Here is a 22,937-nt window from a genome sequence, read left to right on the forward strand (position 1 = left end):
AATTATTTAAAGTTCTAATAGTGAAATTTGTTCATAAATCAGGAAAATGTTGAATAATAAATGTATACATTTTATTTCTTTGTTTGTTTGTTCGGTTATTCATTCAGTCAATTATTTGTTTAATTTTTAATTTTTTTGTGTTTTTCTTACACAAATATGACATTTAGACGAACATACATTTAAACCAATATTGTGTTTGTTCTTGTAGATGGCATGTATAATAATCAACATCATCATTTGTATTTTTGAATTTATATTTTGTATTGTATTGTTTTTGTATAAAATTTTTATTAAGATAACAATAACAATAACAACAACAACAATCATCATCATCATCATCTTCATGTGAATTGTGAGAGAGAGAGAGAGAGCGTGCGTGTGTGTGTGTGTGTGTGTGCGCGTGCGTGCGTGCGTGTGTGTGTGTGTGTTACTCACAAAGTACGGAGGACGGTCCGTACTCACTTCTGACAGCCGTCTCTCGAGTCGGAACAATGTCTAGAAGTATCAAAACCTTCACAATTAAATACAATTCGATTAACGAGCACAACACGTTTACGAATGGCGACACGATTCAGGGCAGAATTATTCTGGAGTTAAGTAAAGAATTAAGGATCGATAAACTTTTTATAAAGTGTAAAGGGGGTGCCGATGTGCACTGGACCGAATCCAGCAGCAGCTCCCGTTCAGATTCCTACAGCTCTCATCAGAGATACTTCAAACTCAAACAGATTTTTATCTGGGACAACTCCAAAATAGGTAAATATGATTTCTCTATGTCCGGGTTTCAGCGTAAATGACACTTAGTTTTGTTTGCTTTTTTTTTTTTTTTTTTTTTTAAATTCCATACAAGCTCATGCAATTTCATGTAAACAATTTGCCAGTCTTTCTATTTTTGCGAGTGTGACATGAAGACATAGATATATCTGAATATCCTCTATATAGTTTCAGCAGTTTTTAAAATGATACCTGGGACACAGGTATTCTGATTGTTTACTGAAAGGTGTTTTAAATAGACAGATAGATTTATAGATATGGAGTGAGTCAGGAAATACCCTAAAGTGTACCATTTTACACCCCAGACACACATATATATATATAATGTGTTTGTGGGTGTGTCTTTGTGTCTTGTCAGGTGTAATTTGTAATTTGGAGTCCAATTATACAATTATACAACTTACATCAATTTAAAGCTACACTATATGCGCATACTGAGGTTAAACATACATATTTATCTTACAAAACCGAACAATCCCAGTTACTATAAATGTTACAGTCCCCCCACCCACCAAATGAGCTTTTGATTTTTCCAATTATGTCACTTGTGGTTCAAGCTTTAAAACTAACCAAAACTGCAACTGCAGTTGGTTTAAACCTTGTGCACTTTTTTCCATGTTAGTCAAATCTGTGGTATAATTCATGCATGATGGAATTTTATTTCATCATAAAGGTTTTTTTTTGGAGCCAATAGAGATTTGATGCGATATGAACATTCTAAAGTATGCATGCACAAAATCTGTCTATATCTTTGTTATCAGAGTGTTGTATATAGGCGTAGTCTCAAGTTTCAACAAATCCAGGCTGTTCTGGAGGAACAGTGTTCTGGAGAAAATTTGAATGATAACGTTTGTACATATGTAGCAGGTTCTATTGCTGCTTTTCACAAACAGATAGTAAGTTTTAAATAGTTTAATATTCTAATAATTTAGAAGAGAATGGATCAATGATCAGACTTTCCATTAACAGAAATAAGTATCAAAAGCCTGATAGGAACAACAAAACAAAAAAATCAAATAACAAGAAATTGGATTCATGAACTACAATAAACAATTTATTAGTCACAATCAACTATTCGATTTTTTTAATTAGCGCAATGCCTTCACGTGAAAGGGTTGAAATAATGAAGGGTTATATAAAAACAACTGAAAAGAGGCAGCACATGAACTTTGGATGTTTTTGGGCCTGCAAATGGAATAGTTTGGTGTGGTGATTTCATGCTACATTTATTAGTGGTAGTAAATAAGTGCATATGAGGTCAGTTCACAGTAGAAGCTAAATTTTCAGTGTGTCATCTTTACAGGACAGGATGGATCCATACTACTAACAAATTGGGAGAAATGTAAGTGTGTGTGTGTGTGTGTGTTTATTATTTCATTTATCACAATTTTCGCTCTATCCAGAGTTTTCTGGATACTGTAAATGGTAAATATTAATATGTCATTAGTAGTCTGCTCATAAACAAAGTATAATATTTTGCAAGGACCATAGATTTTAAGATATGACAAATGTTTTAAGTGTAAACGGCTATACATTATATTGTATTTTATTATTTTATTGATCAGCCTTCAGGTCTCTGCCTCAAACTGACAAACTTGATTTCTCAATTTTCAGACGGGAACTTGATTATGCCAGGACACCATACCTTTCCATTTTCATTTCAGCTTCCAGAAACGTAAATAATTATTGAGATGATAATATGTGAGAAATGTGCTTCATAAAATTTCATTGACTACATTGATTAATTTCACTTTAAATAGATGTTCTAGAACTCTGTCTTTGTCAGTTAATCTATTTAAAAATTCATAAAATGCAAACTTGAATTATTGTATACATTAAGGAAGTCATTTCTTTCGCAGGAACATGCCACCATCTTTTAAAGGATCCCATGGATCAATTAAGTATGTTCTTGAGGCCAAACTGCATAGATCATGGAAGATCCCTGAAACTGTAGTGAAGGAATTTACCTTTGTGTCAAAAGTTCCAGATACCTGTGCTCTTTTAATGGTATGTGCTCATATTGGTTAATGTGCAATTATACTATAATGAACAAAAGGAGGGCAATACAGGAGTAGTGGATAACCAACAGGGATTTTATCTGGGCTCTCTGGTTTCCTTCTTGGCAACTTTAAATTAGGCCAGTGTTACCGGTAAAGTTTCTGGGTTTGCCTTTACTCTGACTAGTATAAATCACTGAACATAAATGACATGAATTACAAATAACAAACAAAACAGTCTACAGAGTTCTGATTATTTCTTTTCTTAACATTTTTTACACAGCAGCCTCTTTCTGGGTCTGTAGAACAAAAGATGAAATTTTTCACCTCTGGAAGTGCCTCAATCAAAGCATCTACTGACAAAAAGGGCTACATGCAGGGTAATTTTACATCATTACACAAAACACGTCCTCGCTGTTAATATTAATATTTTTAATTTAGTATTTCTTAAGTCCTCCTTTATATTCCAGGTGAGAGAATCAAAGTTGAAACCCATATTGAAAACTCTTCATCTCGTGCTCTCAAGCTTAAATTTAAACTTAAACAAAAACAGACATTCACTGCCCAGTCTCGGCATAACTATGCAACAAAAGTTATTTTCAAAGCCGTGGAAGATCCTATTCCATCCAGATCCAAAAAAACATTCACCAGTAGGCTGAAGCTCCCTTCAAACTTAGACCTAACCATCACAAACTGTAGCATTATTTCTGTGGAGTACTTTCTCAAGGTAACAATGTTTTACTTGATTTTTTCCAAATGGTACAAATATTATCAGAAATGCTTTTTAAATTCATTCATCCATTTCTATCATTTTCTAGGTGTATCTGGATGTTCCCTATGATATCGATCCATACATTGTATTTCCACTGGTCATTATTCCAGCTGGCCAGTACAGCATTCCACAGCAAAACCAAGTTGATTACCAAGCCAGTCAGAACAGACAAGAATCAGCATGGATGAGTTCTAGATTACAGCCAGAACTTTTTGCCTCCCCACATGTTCCTGCTGCTACTGCCTTTGGTCTAGCTCCAAATCTATTCCCGAGTATGCTTGCTCCACCAGCCAATCCAGCGGAACCACCGCCTTCCTATACAGATATCTTTCCAGACTCAAATCCATCAGCATCAGGATTCAACCCATCTCTCTTATCTCTCTGTCCTCCACCATACACCACTATGGTTTCTTTACATACTTCTCACCAGCACACATCAGATTGTCCAACACCAGAGAGTCCAAGCAGCAGTTACCTCCATCACCGTCTTTAGTGCAATGCAACATTTAATGTTCAAATTTTCATGTTTCATAAATCAGTGTTTTTGTGCAAATGTTTACTTCTGTTCAAATTGTATTTGTATTTTTAATCCACTTGTAATGCTGTATATAGGTCATTATTCAGAGAACTATATTTTTGTAATCATTATATTTGATTTTATCATGATTTGTGATAGAAGAGTATCTGCAAGAGTGAAAGGGAAAGTTTATAGGACTGTGGTGAGACCTGCAATGTTGTATGGTTTAGAGACAGTGGCATTGAGTAAAAGACAGGAAGTGGAGCTGGAGGTAGAAGAGCTGAAGATTTTGAGGTTTTCGTTGGGAGTGATGAGGATGGACAGGATTAGAAATGAGTTTATTAGAGGGACAGCGCATGTAGGACATTTTGGAGACAAGGTGAGGAAGGTGAGATTAAGATGGTTTGGACATGTGCAGAGGAGGGACATGGGGTATATATGGTAGGAGAATGCTGAGGATGGAGCCACCAGGAAGGAGGAAAAGAGGAAGAACAAGGAGGAGGTTTATGGATGTGGTGAGGGAAGACATGCAGGTTGTTGGGGTAAAAGAGGCAGATGTAGAGGAAGATTGGGGGGTGCTTGACCCTGAATTTTATGCAGTTTGTGAATGTCATTTTGAATGACTTTTTATTGTAAATTAATTGGAGTGTGGAGACTGGTTAACAAAGTTAACTTCTCACTGAAAATGTTTTGATAATAGAAACTGATCATTGTGGTGTTAATGTTAAACATGTGTTGAGCAAGGGCTACATAATAAAGTATATAATGTTATTGTTTTGTATTACTTCATTGCTTTTGGTTTATTTATTTATTTTATTGTCATTTTTATTTGAAACTTTTAAAGGAACACAATTAATTAATGAAATGCTGATGTTAAATAATGTGTAGTTTTTATGATATTTGATGAACTCACCAATAACAAACATACAGCACATTTTAACCATATACAGTATATATATTTATTATATATAATTTATTATATATAATTTATTTATTTATTTTTATTATTATTTATTTACTATTTGTTAAACTGGTCACCATAGTAAGCATAAACCTTCACTAGGCTTATCACATGGCTCATTCTGCTTGTCACTCTCAAACTGTTCATGCTTGATAAGATTTAGCAAACAAACGCAAACTAGTGGGCAACACCTAGTCTAGCAAGCACACTCCATCCAATCATTACATTCCATGCCAGAGTGAAATGCAGTCATACTCATGAAATAGGTGAAACACAATTGACAAACATTATTGCTCTTTATTAGTTTCATTAAAAAGAATCACATGCTGAAAAGCAAATGTTCATTGTAATGTTCTTTTTTGCTTTAATACTTAAGTGAAAACATTCAGCAAGGGATTGGACCTTCAAGAATCAAATAAAATCTTTGCATCAGAAGCCAAATCTATCCATGCGACAGACCATAAACCGAAATGCGACAGTTTGTTGACACTGGTGGGCCACTGACATGATGCAGTTTTTGCAAGTAACACATGCTATCAAAACTTGTTCTTTACTTTAAATAATGTTAACATTTACATTCTCTGTTCCTAACTTCTGCTTGCTTAAAATTTGAATAGTCTGCCACCAAAGGTGCCATGCCCTAAGATCATCTAGATATATCTGGACCGTGTTTATTTTTTAATCTGAATTCTTTTTAACCATTTATAGCTAGATTCAAGATTGTTTATTATTTATAGCAGCTAATGTATAAAAGAATGAAAGGAAAACAACATATCCAATATTATACATTATCAGTGAATATAATACACATTATGTGTTGTGATATATTATCTACGGTATGATGCTTGAAGTACTACTGATAGGTGCCACCCAAGTGGCAGCCTGTTGCAGCAGCTCCCATTACTGTATACTATAGTATGTGTCTGTATACTATAGTATGTGTCTATTCTTTTATATATTTGCATTTATTTTTTCTTTGCTGCTGTAACAGAGGAATTTCCTCAATGTGGGACATATAAAGGTATATCTTATCTTATTTTATCTTATGCTTCACTGTGGTCCTCACTATAATTTTGTTCTAGTTACTAAAGTTTAGAGAACAATAAAGTCGATGATAATCGATAATGCAATTCGTCTTTTCAACTAATGCTGTTATCAAATAGATAACACAGCCGCTTGGGAAAATGGCAGACAGTACAGGGTCAACCGGCAGCAGGGAAAAGTGTGCATCATTCAAGGCATGAGAGCAGCCAGTAAAAGTTTTAAATTATAAGATAGTTAAACTCAATATGTGGCTTTTGCATTGTTTAAATACACTTATATACATAAACACCCTGAATTAGAATTTTATAGTTACAATTAGCTAAAATCTAATCTAAAAAAAATCTAAACATTTTTTTTTATCAGATTATTCAATATCGAATTTGAGAGAAGAAGAGGGGGGGGACGTCAGATTAATCGGTTATCAAAATAATCGTTAGTTGCATACCTACTAAGCTTACACAGTATACATTCAATACAATAATATTGCATTGCTAAAACTTTAGTTTTAACATGTATTATTGCGATAAGTGATGTTGTATGTGTGGCAATAAATAAATAAATAAATAAATAAATAAAGCATTAAATGTAATGGTCTGACTTCACATCTGCCTACATTTTGGTGTCTCCTAATAGATAAAATGGATTTAAATATGATGTTTGAGCATGAGAACCTTTTAAAAAAGAGTCATTTATGTAGGGAAATTTGTGCTTATTTTGGGTTTTTGCCTGACGAAACTGAGAAGCCCATTTGATTATGGAAATCCCATCTACAGACATTTTAATTAAAGCTCTGCACATTCTTTAACTTAAGGCCTGTTTTTGACCTGACCCAGCCCCAAATGTTACGACCAAACCCAACAGAAATATCTTGCAATAAATTGTTTTTGCACTCACCTGTATTTATCATAATTGCATTCAACAGTCAGTAAACAAAACAAACGTAGTTTGATCAGGACACAGCGGCCCGCTCAGCACACAAAAGCAAAAGAGAAAACACATAATAAACATTTATGAAACTTTGATGACTGAACAGAAGTTGAATGGCCACATTAATTCCTTGTAGATCTGGAATTTCCTCAAAAGTTTTTGCATAACATTTTATGTGCAAGTCCCATGTTGTGACAGAGCAACATACAGAATCAGGAGTACATGCACCAGCATGTTGCGTTTAATATGTTTATTAACTTTAAATAAAGATTTGAATCACATTAATTACAGCATTTTGACAGTCCATTAAATGGAAATAAAATACACATTAAAAAGTTTTTATTCTTTATGTGCAGCCCAGGAACCAAATGATCCACAGCCTGGTACCGGTCCACGGTCCAATATGTTTTAATAAGAATATAAACATAAAGCAATATCGTTATACAATTACGGTAATTCATGTATTCTGGTATCGAAAGATATGTTTATGGTATTGAGGCCACCCTACTTGTAAAGAGGATTCCCATTCAGTTGTATTTCCACGCTTCATCACTAAAGGCAGACATGGGTCACCAACATGGGACCACGAGTCGCCCGCGGGCCTTTTCCAGAAATAGCTCACCATACCGCCACTTACCAGTGAGCTACATCTAATTTTTTTGTTGCTTTTCTGTTTTAAATCACACTTGCATTGGTGTGAATTAAAAAATGGCAATATTAAAAAAAATATATAAAAAAAATGTTTTATATTAGATTAGAGCTAGCTGGTCTAGCTGCCGTGGAGACCAGCTAGCAGGCACAGTGAAGGTGAGGAGATGATTTACCCCTGAAAACATGGCAGAAAAAAGAACAAAAACATATCATTTTCACGGTGAATGGGAGGAAGAGTTCTTTTTTACCTCTCAAACGTGTGTCTCAGTGGCAGTGCGACTGTGGCAAATGCAAAGCGGCACAATGTTGAGAGACATTTCAGAACGTGTCACGCAAGCTACCATGCTAACTACCTGCCGCAAAAAGCAAACGACGCCTCATTTAGAGCTACAAATTTCTTGATTAAGAAAAAGAAGGCATTTTCAGAAGGGGAGGTTTTCAGAGAAGCAATGATGATAATTGAAAAAACTGTGCTTAAAGACAAGAAATATGGAACGAATGTAATCTCCACTTTCTCCGATGTCCAACTGGAGGCAACTACAATGGTTAGAAGAGTGTTGTCTATGTCTGGGAACTTGGCCGATCAGCTGGACCGGGATCTGGCGAAGTGCAGGTGGTTCAGAATCCAGTGTGACGAGTTTGTGGACAGCAGCAGTACGGCGCAGCTGATGGTCTTTATCCGGAATATGTTTGATGATTTCTCCACAAACTAAGAACTTCTGACACTACTGCCCCTAAAGACAACTACGATGGGAGTTGACATCTATAAAACGGTGAAGGAGTTTTTCGCGGAGAAAAAAGTGCAGTTGGAAAAGTTGGTATCAGTGACTACCGACGGGGCTCCTGCCTCCAACATACAGGCTTCATCGCTCACTGTTTATGACCCAGAGTTCCCAAACTTCATGCATTACCATGTGCAAAGGTGATCGGCTTTGGGTACGTGGTAGCTCAGTGGTAAAGGTGCTGGGTTACTGATTGGACGGTTGACGGTTCAAGCCCCAGTATTGCCAAGCTGCCACTCTTAGGCCCTTGAGCAAGGCCCTTAACCTTCTGTGCTCCAGGCTCCAGTATCATGTCTGACCCCAGCTTCTGAGCAAGCTGGGATATGCGAAGAAAAGATTTCACTGTGCTGTAATGTACATGTGACAAATAAAGGTTATTCTACCCTCAAAAACACCTCTCCAGAGCTAAACAGCACAGAACATTCAAGGTGCTATTGGAAGTCACCATCTGAATATGGTGACGTGCTACTACACATGGAAATCTGATAGCTCAGCAGGGGACAAATTTTGCTAAATGTGTTTGTTAAATGTATATGATAATTTTGTTAAAAATGCCGCAGATTTGGCGATAAGTTCAGTCAAATCTGGAAGTTGATTTTTGTATGTTATGGAATTGATAATCTGTACAAACATGATGCAACGTAGTGGATGATTCGTTAAGAATTGTTATTAGCTAGTGAGAATGTTGTAGAAGTGATCATTTGAAAATGTAAATACTTGCAGAGATTTATAGAAATAAAAAAATACTGATATTTATCTGTTTCCCACCTTGTTAAATCATGGTTGATAATTATTGTGAGAAATAATTAACATGATCAGTGTCTTCACATAGATAAACATCATTGATTATTAATAATAACATATAATTAAAGGTAAATTGAGAAAATTTGTTATTTCAGAAGTGTGTATCAAACTGGTAGCCCTCCACATTATTCGGTACCCAAGAAGTAGCTCTCAGTTTCAAAAAGGTTGGCGATCCCCCTGTTTAGATCTTTGAATACAGACTGTTTGAGCCCTTTGGCTTTCCACACTGATAAGGCTTCAGAGGAAGTGTCTGCTGTTTACAGTCGCTCCCGCTGTGCTCGAAGGAAGAGCTCGGGGTGTTTAGTTCGTTCGCGCGTTGTGCTACAAAATACTACACTAAAATGTCCACGGTCAAGCAGCTTTCCTTGACTTACGACGCGGTTAATAGCAGCAACACGTTCACAAATGGCGATGTGATCAATGGCCGAGTCGTTTTCGAAGTCACCAAAGAAGTAACGATTGAAAGCTTATATATAAAATGTAAAGGAGATGCAAGAGTGAAATGGAGCGAGAGGCGCAATGACAAAACTTATTCTTACAGTGCAAATGAGAGATACTTCAAAATCAAACAGTACTTCATTAAGGATCCCAAGAAAGGTGAGGTTGTGTTTGTTCACCTACAACTACAGTACATATACTGTACACACCAGCCCTTTTAATGGGCGGGCGGGGTGTGTGTGTGTGTGTGTGTGTGTGTGTGAGTGAGAGAGAGAGTGTTTTGCTGGCAGGGAGAGAAGGGGGGTAACAATGTGTGTAACTATAGGATCTGACCAAAAATCACAAATCTATTTAACATAAATCTATTTAACCTAATATGGAGGTATGGATGTGTTTGTATTTGCTTTATAATCTAAAATGTTTGGTTTTCAGCACAGTTTGATAAGGTGGTAGTAAATGCTCGTGATCACAGTTGATAAGTGATATTACAGGAGGCCATTTTCCAGTTAATTTCTATAGCGCTTTTCACAATGGACAATGTCTCAAAGCAGCTTTTACGCAACTTAAGAATGAAAGTGAATTATGTGTATTTATCCCTGATGAGCAGCCTGGAGCGACTGCGACAAGGGAAAAAACTCCCTTAGATGGTGAGAAAGCAACCTTGATAGAAACCAGACTCAAAAGGGGAACACTAGAGAACTACCATGAATACTGGAGTGTGTGATTAATGGGAAATGTCCTTTCTACAGTCTTATACAATCAGTTGACTTTGTGGAACCAGGAAATAAAATAGCTCAACATTTGAGATGATCATAGATCCAACACCTACTCCTTTAAACAATCAGAGAAGTCCAATGTCCAATCTCTACAGGAAGTGGAATTCTAGATGTTTTGGGATGTTTACAGGGACGGCATCTACCACAATCTTCATGAGGTGGCACACAACTGAAGCGGGGCTGCGCCAGCTACGGTTGTGTCCCACCTCATAAAGATTATGGACCTTTAAATGGGTCGAGATGGGTAGAGAAAGAAAAGCAGTGGAGAGGAATTAGCGTAGCTGCTGTTCATAATGTTAACAATCACAAGTTGATAATGTACATTTGATCAGATGTACTGGAGCACAAGGTTATATGGGATATGTGTTATGTGTAGGACTCCCTAAAAATATGTCTTTAATCTTCACTTAAACTGAGAGAGTGAATCTGAGCCCTGAACACTGTCATGAAGCCTATTTCAAAGTTTAGGAGCTAAATGTGAGAATGCTCTACAACCTTTAGTGGACTTTGCTATTCCAGGAACTATTAGAAGTCCAATGTCTTAAGATCTCAAACAGCGTGACGGATTGTAGCGTGTTAGAAGACTGGACTTTCACAAGGAAGAAAAACACACAAATACATACCTACATATATACTGTGTTGTAGCAGATACATGTCAGAATGTGATCCCAAAATACTCTTTAATATAAAAAATGTATCTTATAATCGAAAAATACATACATACATATACATCTATGTAATAGTAGCAGCAATGTCAGAATGTGATCTATATTCCATCTCATTTATCTAAAAAGATTAGTTTTATAATCTCATTTTTATACATAATCGTTTTCTTGTAATTGTCACAACAAAATTAGATTCTTACTTATTTCACCAAACTAGAGATTAAATTTCACTAGTGCCAGTAATTTAAAGAACAAATTGGGATTGGTTGATAGAATGTGTTATTAGTTGAAAGAGGTTATCAGCTGATATCCAAATAGTTAACCACAACAGTAAAAAAAAAAACACTGAAAGAAGAATAGAGAAGAAGACATGAAAACCGTAGATTATCTGGTAACTTTGACGCATGTCATGCGGAAGTACATATTAAGCAGTTCTCAAAATTGATGTGCGAAATCAACGAAAGTGTCAACAAGTGGCATGTGAATAAAACTGACAGTGACATCACTGCAAAAGGGAACCTGTTGTCACCCAGATGAACATGGCTTCCTTTAAATATGGTTTCTCTCAAGGTTCTTTCAGGGGGGTTTCCTTGTCACTGCTACCACTGCATTTTAATTTAATGATAAATCTATAGGGACTAATTTATGAATTTAAAATGTATACTCACTCTCTTTGTTTCTATAAGGCTGTTATGAGCATGTTCATTATTAAAAGAGCTATACAGATAAAAGTGATCAAATACTAAGAACAGGTTAGAAATACACATACATCTACACATCCCTGCAGTTTTTTAACCAGTAAAGTGTTTGGAAGCAGGGCAGTGCATAAATCAGAGTTGGCTCAGCACCTTCAGGTATGTCCATATCAGTTATCGGAATGAGAAAAAATGTGATCGCAGTGATTTTACATGGTATGATTGTTAGATTAGACTGCCTGCTTTGAGTATTTCTATAACTGCTGGTTTTCTGGGAACAGTCTCTTCAACATGAACGGCCAATCTGGTTCAAGCATTTGAAGACTGCGAAAACGTAGCTTGTTTCATAAATCCTAATTTCTGCTGAGGCTCACAGAAATGTCTGCAAGAATTGTGATTCAGTTAAGTGAACATGGACCAGAATTTCACAGGAATGTGTCCATGCTACAATAGACAGATTGTTTTGTGAGGAAAGGGAGGCCCTACCTATTATAGCATAGTGCTTGGCAAATGAGTTTTAATTAAAATCCTATAGTTTTCAAATCTTTATAAAATAATAAGTAATGGAAGTTTTCACCATGTGTGGAAATTCTTTTAACCCCAAACTGGTCAATTTGATCCTGTCTCTGTTGTAACAAACATTGTTTTTTATTATAAGCTAAATGTGAAGTGTTGAATTACGTTGACTTTACTGCTGTGTTTATTTTACCATTTCCTTATCTTGGTCACAGATCTTCCACAGTGTTTCTTTAAATGTAAAAATTGACTTCAAATTCTATCTTGACCACCCAGCAAGGACACAATGCATAAAGAATTATGCTTTAAATTATGTGTTTTTATTTCACAGGAAATGAAGATCCTGGGGTTATATTAGCAGAGGGAGAGATCTGTAAGTTTTTCTCTCTACACTATACATTTTTACTTTTTAAAGAACATAAATAAAAAAAACCACGCAATGATTTATATGAGCTTAAATATTTGTGTAATTATTTCATTTTCTGTTTTTTTTCCATCCGTCAATGTTGGGAATAACAGAATGTAATGTCTAACAAGGTACTTAAGGAACAAGTGCTAGCTTACTGTGATCATGATCTTGTTTTTCCTCTGTGGTCAGGCAAATAGATTTCACAGTTATGCAATTCTCTTGGTTAAAGGAGAACAAAAGGTTTGTGTACTTGTGAGACAATTGTAAAAAAAAAATACTTAAAAAAAAAAAGAAATAAAAAAATTGCTGAAGAAAAAAACAGAACTGTTATTTAAAACTATTATTATTATTATAAACTCTAAATTATTTTATTTGCCTCTTATTATTCTTTATTTAGACATAAGATTTAAAAGTTGTATACCATTAAGTACTGTAATCCCCCGCTTTACCGCAATTCGAATCTTCCCCCTGGTTTATCGAGGAATTGCATTTGCCACATAACAAAAATTTTGTTTGGCTGATTTTCCTGGTCTCTCTCAGATAGATCAAAATGTCTGTGTGTGTTTAAAGTATGTGGGAGGATGATTTACAGCTTAAACAATATAAAAACATTTTGGAATGTTATCATTATGATAAACAGGGGATTACTGTATATATATTAGGCCATTTTCTCCACTTGTTAGTGTGTATGATTTTAACCCATAGGCATGTTTATTTTTATTTCTTTCCATCTTTTTCAGTATAACAATAATTTGTCATTGGTTGTATCTTGTAACCTTCAGCTTTTAGTATTCAGTTGTTATATCAACTGTTTGATTTTGTCCTCAACTACATGTATCTGATTTTTTCTTCTCTTGCCCTCTTTCTCTTTCTCTTTCACTCTCTTTCTCTCTTTCTCTCTTTCTCTCTGTCTCTCTCTCTCTCTCTCTCTCTCTGTCTCTCTCTCTCTCTCTCTCTCTCTCTCCAGACAGCAATGTAGTTAAGCCCGGAAACCATGTTTATCCATTTAGCTTCCAACTGCCCCATGGGTGAGTATAGTGATCCTCAATTAGCTATTAACCTTTTTGAGATGCCCATTCCAGCTACATCATTATCAGAAATCCTACACTGAAGTAAAATGTATCAAAAATACTTCATTAATTTTTTATTCCTGTAATGGTGCACTCATGTGTGCCATTTTCTGGTGGGTCGGCTGATATTTAGATAGCACTCATAACAGACACTGTGATAAAAGCTTTGCCTTCCAAACCTGAGAAACTGCCTATAGAATTCCCACCCAGCTGATTTTAGAAAGTGGCATCCTGGTGCTACAGCAGGTTGCCTTCCGGTTATATTCATTGCATTCGTTCACCTGAATGGGATAAAGCAGTTACAATATAGGAATGAACAACACAAGATTTACACAAGATTATGCATAAAGAACTTTGGTTTTTGGAGAAAGGAGTGGCGTGATAGCAGTTGTGCCCTTACGGGTAATGAAACAGAAAACACTAGTTGTGTAAAGGAACTGTAAAGCACTGCTATCTGCTTTCCACATGGTATATTCCATTATACGAATCTGTAGTCCTCTGCACTGCATGAACAGTGAGCTATCTTCCAATCTAACATGGTACTATAGAAAGGAAATCCTGAACCAATCCTTCTCACATTTCAGCAATCATTATAGTAGATCTTCTCAAGAGACAATAGTATAGAAATTAAACTTGGATATATTTTAGAGTAGTCATTGTGCAGCTTGTACAGCAGTACAGATTTACTGTCCTCTGAAAATAACTCAACATACAGCCATTATTGTCAAAACAGATGGCAGCAAAAGTAAGTACACTTTAAGTGATAACAGCTGTACATTGTTTAACGATGCAACAACGCCACATGTCTTGTTCATCAGGTGTTTTTGTCTGCTTGACAGGACCATACAAATTTGTGTATCTTGCATTAGAGCAGTTACAATTTGGTGCTTTGAGTACAATTCTCTCATACTGACTGATGTTAAACATGGCACCTCATGGCAAAGAACTCTCTGAGGAATTGTTGTGCTCCACAAAGATGGCCTAGTCTATGAGAAGATTGGTAACACCCTAAAACTGAGTTACAGTACAGTGGCCAGGGTCATACAAAGGTTTTCCAAGACAGGTTTCCCTCAGAACATGCCTGTGCGTCAGGTGCAGAAGCTGGTTGCAAAAAACAGACGCATGAGTGCTGCCAGCATGGCTTTAGAGGTTGCAGAAGCAGAAGGCTTGTCAGTGCTCAGACCATACACTGCACACGGCAACAAGTAATTTTGCATGGCCATCATTTCGGAAGGAAGCCTCTTCTGAAGTTGCAAGCAGTGTGCTGAAGACAACCTGTTCAAAAGCATGAATTACTGAAACCATGTCCTGTGGTCGGATGAGACTAAGATAAACTTGTTTGGCTAAGATGGTCAAGTCAAGTCAAGTCAAGTTTATTTCTATAGCGCTTTTCACAACAGACATTGTCTCAAAGCAGCTTTACAGAAATCAACAGTCAAGGTGAATAGTGTGCATTTATCCCTGATGAGCAGCCATGGTGACTGTGGCAAGGAAAAACTCCCATAGATGTCATGAGGAAGAAACCTTGAGAGTTTGATCATAAATCTTTCAACAATACAGAACACTGGAGAGTGAGAACTAACATGAGTACTGGAGTATAAGATTATAAGTAAATGTTCTTTCTACAGTCTTTGGTATAAAAGTAGGAGCTACTGAGCTCAACATTTGTGATCATCACAGATCCAGCAACAGCTTCTCCATGCCAGAGCCTTTAAACACTCCAGGAGGTCCAATGTCAAAACTCCACACATGTAGCGATATCCAATTGCCACTGGTACGTCTGCATGGTGTCAAGCATGTGTGGCGACGCCCTGATGAGGAGTACCAATACAATTGTGTCTTGCTTACAGTCAAGCATGGTGGTGGTAGCATCATGGTCTGGGGCTGCATGAGTGCTGCTGGTACGGGGAGCTGCGGTTCATTGAGGGAAACATGGATACCAACATGTGCTGTGACATTCTGAAGCAGTACATGATGCCCTTCTTCAGAAACAGTTTTGACATGTTCACTAAGGCCGTATTCACTGTTGTTGCCAGTTATTTAGACAATAATGGCTGTATGTTGAGTTATTTTTATAGGACAGTAAAACAATATTACTATGCAAGCTCCACATTGACTACTCTATAGTACAGTAATCCCCCGTTTATTGTGGTGGTTACGTTCCAAACCCACCCGCGATAAATGAAAAAAAACATTCAAAGATCAACTAAATGTAAGAATTGCTACATGGAGTATTTGTATAAAAATTTTTTATAGAATGTAAATATTTTGGAGTTAAATGGAAAAGGGGTTGTACCGACAAATAATGTATGCTGTTTTTTCCACTGTAGAAATTTTCCGGCATCTTTTAAAGGACATTATGGCTCAGTAAAGTACATTCTTGAAGTCACACTGGATCGTTCATGGAAGATGGACCGCACTGAAACAAAAGAATTCATCTTTGTGCCAAGGCTTAGTGGTGTTAATTTAATGGTAGTTGCTGGTGAATGAATGAATGAATGAATGAATTAATTAAAAAATTAAATGCGGTGCAGCAGTTTGGCTGGCAGATTCAGTAGCGAACATTGTTAGTCAGACTTTGTGTGACACTATAGAAATGTTGCAAAAACATGGAAATCTTTGAATGTTTTGTATTACACAAGCATTGAAATGTTTAAATTACATAGGTTCTTGTAGAATACTTTTTCTGGGTAGTTTTTTCTTTTCTATCTATCTACAATTAATTGACTATAGCTTAGCTCTGTCTTAAATGAAACCTTATATATAATTCATGCTGTTCAGTTTGTGGAATATTTTAAAATGGACTGGTTTAACAGTTATATTTCAGTAATACTGTATTTTGTTGTTTTGCACTCAGAGCCCCCAGACTGGATCTATCGAAAAAAAGATGAAACTTTTCACCTCTGGAAGCACCTCAATGAAAGCCACAATTGACAAGATGGCTTTTATGAGAGGTCATTAAATATCATTACATAAACAAGTGCCATTAAACTCACAGGAATAGCCACCGATGTTTAACGCTTATATTTCTTTATGCTTCCTTTATCACAGGTGAGGTCATGAAGGTTTCCACTGACATTGATAACTCTTCATCCCGTGATCTCAAGATAAAGTACAGTATGGAGCAAAAACAGACTTTTCATGCACAGGGTCACTCCAAGTATTCGTCTCGTTCAATTTTCAAAGTTGTCGGGGATCCTGTTCCAGCTGGGTCAAAGCAAACAATCAACACAAACCTGACACTTCCAGAAAATCTGGAAATGACCATTACAAACTGTAATATTATCAAACTGGAGTACATATTTAAGGTAATATGTCCTGTCCTTATTTCTACATACAGCCACCATCTTTAGATTCTAACCTCAGAAACAAGCATCATCTACCAATGCTTTATTTTTTTGTAGGTTAGATTTGCAATCATAAATAATTTACTGATTTAAGTTGATAAAAGTCTCCATTTGAGAATAGTCCTAGAACAAATAAATAACGTCTGGGCAAACTTATATATTTATATTTAAGAAAAAAAATTATGTAGGCTGACTTTTTCTTTTTTTAAGCTTTTCTAATAATATTCAATATTTTGGGTATATTTTGTGAAGCTGACACCTGTGGTCTTAAAGATCACACAGCATATGAATTAATATATTTCTTATATCCTAAAGATTGTACTGATCGACATTTTTAAATCCAACTTGAAAGTGTTTTCAGAAGCTTAAACAAAAGTAAATATTTTCAAAATTTCCTTATTAGGATGTTGAGGCACTATAAACCCCAGAACATCATCAGTGTAATGTAACTGTCTTAAATTGTAGTGAGTGTTAAACATGGGGGGGGGGAATGTCAAAGCTTGCCTGTAAAATTTGTCTAAAAAAAAAAAAACAGAGCCACTGGATTAATAACATATTTTTCATACAGGTCTATCTGGATGTACCCTATGCAAGTGACCCAGAGATTTGCTTCTCAGTGATCATTCTCCCTGCAGGCAATATTTTCGTTCCAGTACAAAACCAACCAGCTTTTCAGCCTAATGGGATCCCAATTGGGCCAGGATGGAACCAACCTCTACCTCAGCCTGAATTTGGTCCCATACCCCCAGGTGCTACCTTTGGACCAGCTCCAGGGTTTCATCCTGGTCCGTACCCCTCACCTGCCTATTCAAATCCAGTAGATCCTCCTCCTTCCTATGCAGACCTCTATACAAATCCAAACGCAACAGCCCCAGGATTCAACCAAGCACTGTCGGCTCCATCAGCTCCACCACCTTATAATCCTCAATACCCTTTAATGGGTTATCCAAATCCAGGTGTCCCTCAGCAACCTCAAGTTCCGAGTGCCCCACAGTTCTGTCCAGGGCCCGATGGCCCAGGCTGTGTTCCAGCAGAAGCCCCCCCAGGATACTGGCCAAATCCAACCACACAACCAGAACCATATCCAACTAAATCCCCTGGGAAACATGAATGATCACAATGTTTGATGAAACAAGAAATTAAGGTATGATGTCATAGTAGAGGGCGTTAGGATTGCTGGAATATACATATACACAACATGTTCATATTATATTGTGCTAATATATTATTATTACTACACAATGCATGTTTATCTATATTATTATTATTGTATTTTTTTTTAATCTCATTTCATTTTCAAACAGATTGTCAGTTCAGTAAACTAGACAAATCGATCAGAACGCATTTTTACTATCAAACAAATACCAGTGAATAGTGAAATCACTATTCTCAAATGAAAATAAAATGCTAAAGAACCAAAGATGATAAAATACATGTTTAAAAAAAAAAGGAAACTTGAAACAGAAGGGAAAGAGTTAATTGAGATTTGTGGCAACATTAGCCAGCATTCATTCTATTCTGTAAAAATAAAATGTTTGGGTTTATACCCCCATATTCATAAATGCTGAACAAACAAATAATGAACAAACAGATTATTAGTGAGGTTTCAGGCTTAATTGTGAATGTTTGCTTAACTGGCTTCTGTCAGTATTATGCTACAAATAAAGACCAACTAACAACCAATAGTTGGCCACCTCATCTCTATATGAGCTTCATATGTTCATATATGAGCTTATATGAGGACTTTTGCTTAATATTTATTTCACCAAAAAAGCCAAGCTGCATCTATTTCAATATTTCAATGGTGCATGTTTGGTGAATATTACTTGATGTTTCACCAGAAATGTTTTCTTTTTGCAACTGAAGAACTTTTTGTGAAAACCGAATGACAACAAAATCCAAAAAACTAGCCAGAATTTATGAGCTTCATGCCTTTCAATGGTGCTCTAATTATTTTATCTATATAGTCTAAAATGTAAGTATAATGACAATAATTTGGCAAACACTTTATCCAGGGGGCTTGTATTTATCTCATTCATAACACCGAGCAACTATGGAATCAAGGGCCTTGTTTAGGGGCCCAGGAGTGGCAGCGTGGTGTGGCTGGGATTTGAACTCACAAAAATCCAGTGCCTTAATCATTAAGATACCACCTCCAATATGCATCCAGAGTTCACTGTATTTTACAAAGCTCTTTTCTTGTTCTGTTCTTGAACAATTAAAAAGTAAACACCTGAGAACTAAATAAATGCTGTTAAACATTTTGTTGTATGTGACTATAAGACATTCTATTTCGCACACTTCCTGATACATAATACATATATGATACATCTACTTCCAAAGTTATTTCAAAGATTTATTTTGTAATGATTTATTGTCAACATTTTTATAAAGATTATTATTCTTGTTTTTACATTTATTCAAAATATTGGCCTTGTGTTTATGGCAATTACTATTACAGCATGTAACCAAGAAAAAGTGATATAGTGATCATTTAATAATTGATATGCCATAATTAGTAATAGTGTAATTCTTAACATAAAAATAATAATAACCATGAATAATTTGTACAAAATGTATACAGCCTGCATTTTATTCCAATGTGTAATGAACAGAATGAACTTGGTAGACTGCTTGTTCATCTAATCAACAAATGAACAGTTTTGCAACTACAGATAAAAGCCAGATATGGATTTCACTGTCAGCAAAAGATGACTCATGATAATTTCACTGCACACCACTCCCTCTGTAAACATGACTGAAGTCACGAAAGACTGACTAGGTACAAAAAGGGTGTTGCACTGCATTCATATTACATCTCAAGTGACCTTAATAGAGTTCTTATATAGTGTCTACCCTAATCCTCATCTAACATTGGAGAAATCTGTCTTTGCGTATTACTTCTCATTAATCCCTCGTCAGTATAGTAAAACAATTCAATCTTCGCCTGTATTTCCAGCGTTCAACATACAACAGAACACTCAAGAGTACATAATAGTGATATTAAATAGGAGGGTGAGAGGGTTAGATGGGATACTAAATTAAAAAAAATGTAGCCATAGCTCAATAACAAAACTACCAGGTTAATGCATTAGGTAAATGCAAGGTCTTATCTATCACTTAATAAGAACAATGCAGAGCAAATGATCACATGCACAATATTCCTATTTTGTGCTTCATGTCTGTAAGGGTCTACTGGGTTTTTGTATTTTCTTCAAATACCAAACATTGTAAACATAAAAGTTGTATGTTAAAATAAAAACAAATATTACAGTTCAATCATCTGATTTTATTATGATTTTTCTTTTTTTTTTTTACTATGGAAGTATATGCTTATTCAGTTTATGTTAATTCATCCTCTAAAGGCATTTTGGTGGGTAAAAGCTTAACTAATCTTTAAAAAAGTACCCAATGTAAAAAAAAAAAAAAGTACCTAAATTGTTTAGTTTTTGTTTCACACTGAACAATGTATTTTTTATGGAACTTCTCAATCACTGTTCGTATTGTGTTATAATCGTATCAAGGTCGGCTGAAAAAGCCGGAAAGAATCTTCTAGGGGATATTTTAGTCTTTTTAATCACCTGTCACAACTGTCACTGAAAAGTTTCCCCGGCCTCGCTTCTTCATAACATTCTCTGTATTTTTCGTACAACTATTAATGATGCAGTTGCATTGCTTCCAAATTAGTGCAACCTAATCCACTTAAGGAAATGTTAACAGGGAGGCTTACATGATGTTCGGCTAGCCAATTTGTACCAGCCATTTGTAGGATATAAAAATTTTACATTTTAATGTAGAATGCTAGGTAGCAAGACAGGAAATTAAAGGAAAAATATTTGAATTTTTTCTATGAGAATCTCAAAAGTAAAGGCTAAGTCATGAAAACCTCACATTCAAGCTATAACAGTTGTGTAGTGATTTGGTAATCATGTAAAATAAAAAAATAAAAAACACTTATAAATCAGTATTTATCAAAGATACCGATGTGTTCACTTACATTCAGTCAGCTCACATCATGAAACTCCTAGGATTAATATTGAGTCGTGACTATCTGCACGGTATAAGAAAAAATACATACTATAAATATTAACTTTAGTGTAAATGGTGAGCAAATACAACAGTAATGAATAGCAAATACTCTCATTCATAAAAACAATTTTTTCCCCCAATAGTTATTTCACTTTTAAAAGTGACTCTGTCCGCCAGGGGGCGATAGCTGTCCAGAGTTGTGTCTGCCCCATTGCAGTTTTAATGGAGTGATTAAGTCATTACAAAATACAGTCTGATTACTAAATCGCTTTATTCTGTTTACTAAATGCTGAATACGAAGTATATGATGTATAAAATGAATAAATAATTACCTGCTACAAAATGCTATCTTAGTTGTCTAACTAATCTAGCTGCGTTGGATTGACCTAGATTGGGTATTATAACAATACTATTAAAGATACTATAATGTATATGTATATATACTATATTATAATACTATGAATGTATATATCAATGCAGTCCAGCTTACATGCGCCTGTTGAGTCCAGTTATGAAGTTACAAATCAATTACATGCAACAGGTGGTTATAAAAAATTCTCAAAAATAAAAGCGTCAAGTATAAATATAACCACAAGGTGGCGTATTGCGGTCTACTTTCTACAGTGATCCAAGTATTCCTGCAAACAGTCGGAACTAGAGTTATTGTATATTACTAATAATGCAATAATTGCAGTACAAATTGTGCACATAAATTACTCAAATTAATAAAACCATAATTATCTCTATTACCATCATCACGAGGAGATTGTTTTGTTTAACTATAATTTCTGTGGCCAGTGTTACATAAAACTTTCAATATCATGTATAGAGCACATAAAAGAAACTTCAGAAATGATCTTTAGTGCTGAAACACAGTTGATCAGGCTGTTAAACATCTCTTCTCCTGATAACAGCTTGAGCTACATTCCAGCTTCCTTATTACTGACTCAATTAACCAATAGTTGTGTAGCACATGACCACTGTGTCTCCTACAACCTGCCTGCATTGTAGCTGTAATTTGGGAACTTCCTCTCCACCAGAACTGACCTGCTGGTAAGATGGTTTATCATAGGAATTCCCAACAACTGTTGATTGTAGCATTTGGTACAAAGGATTAAAAATCCTTTATCATTTTTATTTTATTTCCAGTGTATTGACTGTTGCGCTCTGCAGGGCGTTTTATAAATATATAGTTATAGCCTTTATATTTATTCACTGTACATATGCTTTTATATATATATATATATATATATATATATATATATATATATATATATATATATATATCACTTGCTGTAAATATGCTACATATTTATCTGCACTTTTGCACGATTGCTACATTTTGCACTTCTGGTAGATGCCAAACTGCATTTCGTTGCTGTGTTCCTGTACAATGCAATGACAATAAAGTTCTCTCTCTCTCTCTCTCTCTCTCTCTCTCTCTCTCTCTCTCTCTCTCTCTATATATATATATATATATATATATATGACCACTTCTAACTGTGCCAGTTTTCCACACTTGGTTAGGGACCTGTTGGTCCACCAGTTTGATTACACACACACACAATGTGTTTCAACATCTGGTCGGGCTAAACTGGATTTCATTAAGATTGTAATTTGCAACATATTTTTTTTGAGAACTTTGTCCTGCGAAAGCAAGAGGGTAAAATGGTGTGTGCGTGTAAGAAGGAAGTCTGCGCATTGCTCAGCTGTGTGTGTGTGTGTGTGTGTGTGTGTGTGTATATATATGTATATGTGTGTGT

General features: G+C 35.6%; 1 protein-coding gene across 1 annotated transcript; it reads left to right on the forward strand.

The window, feature by feature from the left end:
- Window positions 1-449: 449 nt before the first annotated feature.
- LOC124380926 lies at window positions 450-20,424 on the forward strand. The gene is made up of 15 exons (XM_046842246.1): window positions 450-756; window positions 2,078-2,116; window positions 2,389-2,449; window positions 2,634-2,781; window positions 3,055-3,151; window positions 3,224-3,498; window positions 3,590-4,035; window positions 7,912-8,297; window positions 9,464-9,826; window positions 12,651-12,692; window positions 13,696-13,756; window positions 16,129-16,270; window positions 16,656-16,752; window positions 16,850-17,106; window positions 17,714-20,424. The coding sequence occupies exons 1-15, from the start codon at window positions 492-494 to the stop codon at window positions 18,257-18,259; spliced, it is 3,225 nt and encodes a 1,074-aa protein (XP_046698202.1). The 5' UTR covers window positions 450-491; the 3' UTR covers window positions 18,260-20,424.
- Window positions 20,425-22,937: the final 2,513 nt, after the last annotated feature.

This window comes from Silurus meridionalis, chromosome 27, assembly GCF_014805685.1.
Source record: "Silurus meridionalis isolate SWU-2019-XX chromosome 27, ASM1480568v1, whole genome shotgun sequence".
Lineage (NCBI taxonomy): Eukaryota > Metazoa > Chordata > Actinopteri > Siluriformes > Siluridae > Silurus > Silurus meridionalis.